Source organism: Malus domestica, chromosome 07, assembly GCF_042453785.1.
Source record: "Malus domestica chromosome 07, GDT2T_hap1".
Taxonomy (NCBI): Eukaryota; Viridiplantae; Streptophyta; class Magnoliopsida; order Rosales; family Rosaceae; genus Malus; species Malus domestica.
The window spans coordinates 959,914-968,064 of NC_091667.1; the positions used below are offsets into that span (position 1 = coordinate 959,914).

General features: G+C 36.2%; 2 protein-coding genes across 3 annotated transcripts; one reads left to right on the forward strand and one right to left on the reverse strand.

Annotated features, from left to right (window-relative positions):
* On the reverse strand, positions 1-2,738 carry LOC114825936 (tubulin-folding cofactor D-like). Its single transcript, XM_029105014.2, has 3 exons — positions 2,251-2,738; positions 1,683-1,785; positions 1-333 (listed from the first exon to the last, which is right to left on the reverse strand). Exons 1-3 carry the CDS (start codon positions 2,730-2,732, stop codon positions 211-213), a joined length of 708 nt encoding a protein of 235 aa, XP_028960847.2. The 5' UTR covers positions 2,733-2,738; the 3' UTR covers positions 1-210.
* A 978-nt stretch (positions 2,739-3,716) lies between these two features.
* LOC103428378 (ADP,ATP carrier protein 1, mitochondrial) lies at positions 3,717-7,311 on the forward strand. 2 transcript variants are annotated; one of them, XM_008366484.4, is made up of 4 exons: positions 3,717-4,015; positions 5,299-5,791; positions 5,885-6,256; positions 6,782-7,311. In XM_008366484.4, exons 2-4 carry the CDS (start codon positions 5,306-5,308, stop codon positions 7,076-7,078), a joined length of 1,155 nt encoding a protein of 384 aa, XP_008364706.1. In that variant the 5' UTR covers positions 3,717-4,015; positions 5,299-5,305; the 3' UTR covers positions 7,079-7,311. The 2 variants fall into 2 exon arrangements, with proteins under 2 accessions (XP_008364706.1, XP_070681229.1); XM_070825128.1 differs by lacking the exon at positions 3,717-4,015 and adding an exon at positions 4,038-4,151.
* The last annotated feature ends 840 nt before the right edge of the window (positions 7,312-8,151 follow it).

Here is an 8,151-nt window from a genome sequence, read left to right on the forward strand (position 1 = left end):
GAGGGTGTAAAATTACGATTCCATCTTTCATCTTAAAATGCACATAACTTGTTCATTACACGTCTAAATTACATCATGTTTGTGCTCACGTGTTCGTATTGATGAGTACTAATTAAATAGGATGATAAAAGGGTAAATTATGTAATTAAATAGGATGATATACAATTGCTACAGTTCAATAAAAATGTCAATATACGCTAGATTTATAAGTCAGTATTCCAGACAACCTTCACAACAACAGGTACAACTTTCGGAAGGGTGATAGGTAAGAGCAAACCCTCTATGCGCCAATTCAGCCAGTGCTAAGCAAACACCATGCCATGACCCATCACACTGAAAAAGTACGATATCAGTACAGCTTTTTGAGCAATAAAATTGGTACAATTATTTACAACTAATGAAAGGGCGTGAAGATGCGATGTTTTAAAGGATTACGGAAATCCATGTAAGCATGAAAGATTTTCCAGCAAGGACAATTTAACCAGTTGAATCATAGAAGTATGGGAAAAGACACCAAACAAAGCAACCAAACTATATGCAGATGGGCTTGGGTTTTCAAGTTCATAACAAACAGTTTGGTTAAAAGGCAAGATAAAAATGTCTGCAGATAAGCAGATAAGCAGATTATTGATGAATGGCAGCTTCTCCAAAGGTTATTTAATATATCAGAAAGCCAGCAATGTTCCAACCAATAAAATTCTATAGAAAGATCAAGTCAGTAGCTCTCTAGTGCAACCTTATCCATGCACATGAAACCCTCGGTTTTAGTTTTCTAAGAGACAAACGTTTCGAAGAATTAGACCCAAAAAGAAAACTTAAGGATGAAGCTGAAAGAAAGGCTTATTGGAATTCATGTCAATTATAATGGACTGGCATCTCGAAAGGGAACAGAAGACATGATGATCGTTGCATTCCTCAAGGACCACCAACTATTTTGAGCATTGAACCTCATGGATTAATGACGGTGGTGGAGAGGATAAACCAGTGAACTAAACTGAACAACTGTTCCTGAGTATTTACCACAGCAACATATTGTTCCTCATTTCCAAGGTAATTTAGGAGGATTTCATCTAATGGATCTGACTTTCTGTAAATGTGTTTTCTCATTCCAACATCGAATGCCTCAGCCAGATCATCCACATCTTGGAAATCAGACTTTTAGTCAGTTTTGTTTATCTCACAAGCATAACGAATACTCCTTTAAGTTCGTCTGTATAAACTCACTTATGAGGAGAATCATTTCAAAGCTGTTATGCAGATGGGCTTGGCTTTTCAACTTCCACAAAATGAGCATCAACAAAATCATATGAGTTATGAGTATTATAGGGATGTCAAATGCATCTCTTCACCTCCCAACGATCCGATGAGATAAAGAGGCCACTAGATGTTATATTATGCATGGTCTAACCCAAACTGAGTTATAGGTAGGGATTTGCCCTGTAACTTGAATTTTCCATTGAAAAGTTAAAGAAAATAAATAAATAAATAAACATATCAGTTTAGAGAATCAAAAACATAAATGCAATATGCAACTTGCAACTTGCAATCCTCTCAAAAATCATCATACTTGCTCAAGTATCACAATTATTGGTCCTTGACTCTTTAGACATAATCTTTCTCAACTAAATTGCAAACTATGTTAGGCTTCAGATCGTATGAACTACAAAGAAGTGAAAGCAAACCCTGAAAATAGCAGCCGGCACTTCTGTAGCTCCAAGTAACCGGAAATGATTGATGGCATCATCTGTCAGAGAAGATAGGACTTCGTGTGTCCATTCAACAAAGCTGAAGAAGAAAATGTATAAGAAAAAGGTAAGCAAATGCAGCAATAAGAGTGGTCTAGAATTACAACATAATAGCGAGATGTAGAACCATGCACATCAGTATGTGTGTGTAATGTACAAGTACTTAAGGTTGAGTGTTCATATTAAATTTATCACATTCTAAGTTACTTGACATCGAGCATTCATACTATCTAATATTCAAAGAATTAGCAGTAGAACCAGTACTAAATTTTAAGTCTCCAAAAAAAAAAAAAAATTCAACAAATTTATAGTGATACAGAAATAAAACCAAAGGAGGATTAACTCATATTCTCTTGGCTAGAAGGTTATATTCCATAAATATTAAGGTGTAATCGCAGTTTGCACTCAGCTGGAATTTGAATCAATTTTTTCATATAAGCATGCAATGCTAAAGTAGGCGGTTGTTATGCAACATTCTATGACCTATGTACGTGATGAAAGAAACCTGGAAAAAGCCTTTGGCATGTCTGGGCGTGTTAGAAGCTTCAAGAGCAGCAAAGCAGCAATAGGACTCATAGGGCCTGAATTTGAAAGGTAATCTTTGGAGAACCCTACTATCCTCAGTACCAGAGGAGCTGGCTCAAGTTTTCCAAGATTACTGTTGTTTGCAATGCTCGTATCAACAGTGGAGTGATCAAACGGAACCAACACGAGAATAGACAGCCACAAAAGCATCACACATTTAGCTTCCATCTCTCCCGTACTTTCCTGACGCAGTGATGACACTGACTTTGTGTGATGGCACTTCTCCAAGAGAGACACAGCAAGTTCCAAGTCCGAGACTTGATGCGGAAAGAACCTGACAACCGCCTTGTATCCACAAACTGTGACCAGAGAATAAAGAATGATGCATTTAGGTTTAATTACTTCAAGACTTTCATCCGAAGCTATACCTAATTCACTTGTTTTTGAGCGGACAATAAACATGAGCGGGGTAACCATGCTCTCCAAAAAAAAAAAAATTGCTTTCCTTAAAAAATGATTAAACTCTTTGTGGTAATTATAGTTATGGCCAGAAGAAATTTTATCTTCTATATATATAAAGTGAGCACCCTAAAATGGTGAAACATTCAAAATACCATAAGTTATCCTTTAAGAATTTCATAAATTACAATTGAACCAAAAGAAGCTAAAGTATTTAACCATATTTTTATTTTGAATGAATTTAATATTTAAAATTATAGAAAAAAAAAAAAAAAACAAAACAAAACAAAACCTCCCACATTAGTGGGTGGTTTCACGTTTTTAATTCATTTCTTTTCTTTTTTTTTATAATTTTTTTTTTAAAATATGTAAATTAATTATTTAAATAAAAGATATATAAAAATGTCAATTGCCACACGCGTATGCGGGTGACAAGAGGCTAGTTTTAAATAAAATTAAAGAGTACCCAAAGACGAAATTTAGGTGTACGAAAAACCACCCTATCAAAAATCAAAAGCTAATAACATTTTGACCTTTTGACAACAAAAAAATGAATAACTTTCTGACCTAGTAATCTCTACTAATTAATATAGCAAAACTCTATGAAATTACTAGTTTAACTCTCTAATTAAAACATAATATGAATAAGAAATATGAGACAGAAATGTAATTTCACACCACCAAATTTTGCTGTTTTTTTTTTCAAAGGCTCACCTACATGTAATCTTAACATATCTCTAATTTTAAAATAAAAACAAATAAATAAATTAAACTTCTCTCTCACATTCTCTACCACTCTCTTCCTCTCTCCTATTTCAAAAATAAAATAAAAAAATTTCTCGCATACTTTGTGTATGCCCATATACTAGTACACAACTATCTCAATTCAGTTATCGGCCACGGTTTGTTAATAAAAAAAAATGATGTAAGTTTATCATTTTCAAAAGGAAAATACAAAACCGTTACGGCCCATATTCCAACCTAAGTACATACTTGGCTTAGCCCATATTACTCAGTCGTCACGGGCCGTCTATTTAGACAGTTCGTAACCTTCTCAAGTGAAATATCATCCGTCAGATCGAATAATTAACGGCTGTGATTTGAGACATTCCCCACTTATTCGCTTCTTATGGGTCAGGCGTAAGCCATTAAAAGGGTATCAGGTTCTCTCGAAAGAGTCGTCTCCTTCACACCTCTCACGCTCTCGCTCTCAGTCTCTCTTTTGTCTTTGCGCATTTCAGCGTAGAGCTCAAAGCGGAGACGCCTCGCACCCGCCACCTCCGAAGGTATAACCTAAATTTCCTCCTGCTATGTTTAGATCTGAATTTTGTCAGTATCGCTTTCAGATTTTTGAGATTTTTTTCATTTACTTTCAATTTTTTTCCAGATCTGTATTTTTTTCTGTAATTTTGATGTGCAAAGGTGATTTTTTTAATCGATTGATTGTTTTTCTGGATCTGATTATTTGCGACTTGTAGTGAGATCTGATCTGCTCGATTTGTTTGCTTTACTGTTTCATATATGTTCATCGTTGTCAGATCTGATTTTCTAGTACATTTTTATGGTGGAACTGTATTGATTTACTTATTTGTTGATTGTAGGTTTGGATCCTTTAGATCTGGACGGTTATGATTGGTTAACGAAGTTAGTGTTTGTTTTATTTCGTTTAGGTGATTCTTTGATGTCGTTAATTGGAAGTTTTTTATTTTTTAAGTGAATGCTCTTGATAAATGTGACGAATAATAAATTGTTGATTTTGGTAACAAAGAAATGATTTTTTTTTTTTTTTTTTTTGTAGTCTTAAAAATTGTGAACTGTTTAGTCGGATCTATGATTACTGAATGTTATTTTGTATGATATGGTTTTCAATTTCTTCGGTGTTTACGATTTATTTTAATGCTTACTGTGATTCAATTTTTTATCATAGGCTAAGGAGTTGTATGTTGGGATTTTAATTCTCAAACCTAAAGCAATAACCATTTATTATACGGCATAGGGATTGAATTCTTGCACATTTCAGTGAGTAATAAACAGATTACCATCCGATATGCTGACAGTTCATGTTTAGTACCACTTAAGTTTTCATGAAAACCCTACTTTTTTATTAAAAAATGTTTTTAACTCCCCTATTTGATGAGGTTGTGGTTCTATTTGAAGCATTAATTGTGTGGATATTCTTTTGTTCCTTGATAGTACCATGATGTTGACTGCATCCATGACAAAATAGTGCAAAGATTTGCACTTTTTATAGAATAGATGATCTGATAAGTACGTATGTAGTTTTTAGTAACCATCTGCTCCTTTTGAGGTCATTCTGTGTCAGAAATTTAATTGTTTTCTGATTATTGATGTCAATAGACCTGAAGATTGAGGCTCGTCCTCTATTATTATCTGTCTCTGGAAGTACAAATGATTTTATAACTGGTTTTATAGTCTACTTGATGCTATTATACATAATTGATGTCAGTTCAGTTTTGGTCAAGTTGTATCATTTACATCAGGAATGGTTAATATTTTTGGTTATCGTGGTAGATTCTGTTTCTGATATGGTATATGCACATTCTTGTAGGGCAACAATGGTTGATCAGGTTCAACATCCTTCTGTCGTCCAGAAGGTAGCTGGCCAGCTCCTTCAGCAATCTATCCAGGGTTACGATAATGGCTTCCAAAGACCAGGAATGTACCAAAGACGTGCTTATGGGAACTACACAAATGCTGCACTGCAGTATCCCTTCATGCCAGCATGCAGAGCTACCACTGATATGTCTTTGGTTCCATCAACTGCATCTCCTATCTTTGTTCAAGCCCCTGCGGAGAAAGGCCACTTTCTTATTGATTTTCTCATGGGCGGAGTCTCTGCTGCTGTATCTAAAACTGCTGCTGCCCCAATTGAGCGTGTCAAGCTGTTGATTCAGAACCAGGATGAGATGATCAAAACTGGTCGTTTGTCTCAACCCTACAAGGGCATTGGAGAGTGCTTTAGCCGTACAATCAAGGAAGAGGGTTTTGGTTCATTGTGGAGAGGGAACACTGCCAATGTTATCCGTTACTTCCCCACTCAGGTTTGTGATGTTATTTTTTAATTAAATGTTCCATTGGCAAAGAAAAGTTTTGATGCGTACTTGTACTAAAATTGTTACCTGGATTTGTTGTAGGCCTTGAACTTTGCATTCAAGGATTACTTCAAGAGGCTGTTCAACTTCAAGAAAGACAGGGACGGTTATTGGAAATGGTTTGCTGGTAACTTGGCTTCAGGAGGTGCCGCTGGTGCTTCTTCTCTTTTCTTTGTCTACTCTTTGGATTATGCTCGTACTCGTTTGGCTAATGATGCTAAAGCTGCAAAGAAAGGAGGAGAAAGACAATTCAATGGTCTGGTTGATGTCTACAGGAAGACATTGAAATCTGATGGAATTGCCGGTCTTTACCGTGGATTCAACATCTCTTGTGTTGGAATTATTGTCTACCGTGGTCTCTATTTTGGACTGTACGACTCACTGAAGCCTGTTGTCCTGACTGGAGGCTTGCAGGTTAGTGGATTACTTTTATTTATTCACTTACCTTTTTGTTCATGGTTATATATTCTTATGATGGTGTTGGCTTTGTTTACGCTAGTTGCTAGCCCAATTTTGGTTTTTTATTACGTTCTGTGTAATTGTTGAATGGTTATATATTCTTATGATGGTGTTGGCTTTGTTTACGCTAGTTGCTAGCTCAATTTTGGTTTTTTATTACGTTCTGTGTAATTGTTGAATATCTTGTATGTGTGCATATTGTTATGGCATAATATTTCTTATATTAGTCATTCATTTCCCTTTGAGAAAGGACTATTAATTTTGCAAAAGGTTTAATGATGCGTCCTCTCTTTTGTTTATTATTTTTGGCTTTGCTCTATTCTAATGCTTTCTTTGCGAAGCATTACAAAGAATTGTATGAAGTGTCTATTTATGTTGGTTTTTAAAGAATGCTATGCCACAATGTTTGAATCCGTTGCCCACAATCATTATCTGCTTTCAGTTGTGTGACGTGTTGCTTTATTGTTTTGAAAACTACAGGATAGTTTCTTCGCTAGCTTTGCCCTCGGTTGGCTCATCACCAATGGTGCTGGTCTTGCATCCTACCCAATTGACACTGTCCGCAGAAGAATGATGATGACCTCCGGTGAAGCCGTCAAGTACAAGAGTTCCCTGGATGCCTTCCAACAAATCTTGAAGAATGAGGGTGCCAAGTCTCTCTTCAAGGGTGCTGGTGCTAACATCCTCCGTGCCATTGCTGGTGCTGGTGTGCTGTCTGGTTATGACAAGCTACAGCTGATTGTGTTCGGCAAGAAGTACGGATCTGGTTCCGGTTAAGAATATTTTTCCTCCCAAGCCATATTAGCTTTTAGATGGTGATGAAAATCTTTTTGAGTTTTTGATGAACTCGTTTCGGCAAAATTTTCTTAAAATAATTCAGTTATAGGGGAGTTAATCCCAAACCGAATTTTACTGCGGGATTGAGTTTTGTTTCCCATAAACCAGATTATTGAGTGGTGAAAAATTCCATTCATCTTGAAGTTTCATTTATGTGATTTGCTAGTTTTTTATGCGTGTTTCTGTTTGCTTTGTCAAGTTTATGAAATCCAAACTGATTCAGCATTCTTCGTTCATTGATGTCGAATTACTGCGCTCAAAATTTTGTTTCTGAAATCCTGCCTACTGTCGAAGGGAATTGATTTTTGCACACCTTATTTTCGTCTTTTTACACGCCTGCTTATTGCTGGCGACCGAAACTAACAAGTGGTGTGTAAGAAGGGAAGATGGTACGAGCGAAGAGCATTACCATACTGTCTATTACTGTGAATTGAAGTAGCAAAAGTGTGAACCGTACTTAAGGGGTTGGCCTATTACTGTGAATTGAAGTAGCAAAAGTGTGAACCGTACTTAAGGGGTTGGCTTAGTGGAAAGTAGCAAAAGTGTGAAACTCTTAAATCGAGTTTGAACCATCACGGATGCGATTTTAGGGGCAACCGGCTACTGTGTAAGGGTTAAAAAGCTATTTGCGCCTCAAGTAGCATCGGAACCGATGGAGAAAGGGATTAGTGTTTTCATGAATGTGGGTTGAGATACTGAGATACCCCTACTAAAAAAAATTAATGTATTTCTTGATCTTTGTGAGTCTTGAGTGGTTTAATTTTTCACTATAACGTTTTACTGAAGAATAAAATTACCACGGATTCGTTCGTCTCAGCTGGAGAAATGATTACGAAGATAGAGGAATCAAACCTTGATCCACGATGCCCTTTGAAAATCTAGTCTTCTTTGTCTCTGTTTCGTTGACTGCACGTCTAACCATTCATTGCTCTAGCGTCGTATCGGAGCATAGTAAAAATTTTGTGCTAAAAAATGAAATACACTAGCTAAAGATGAAAGGCCGAAACTGATGT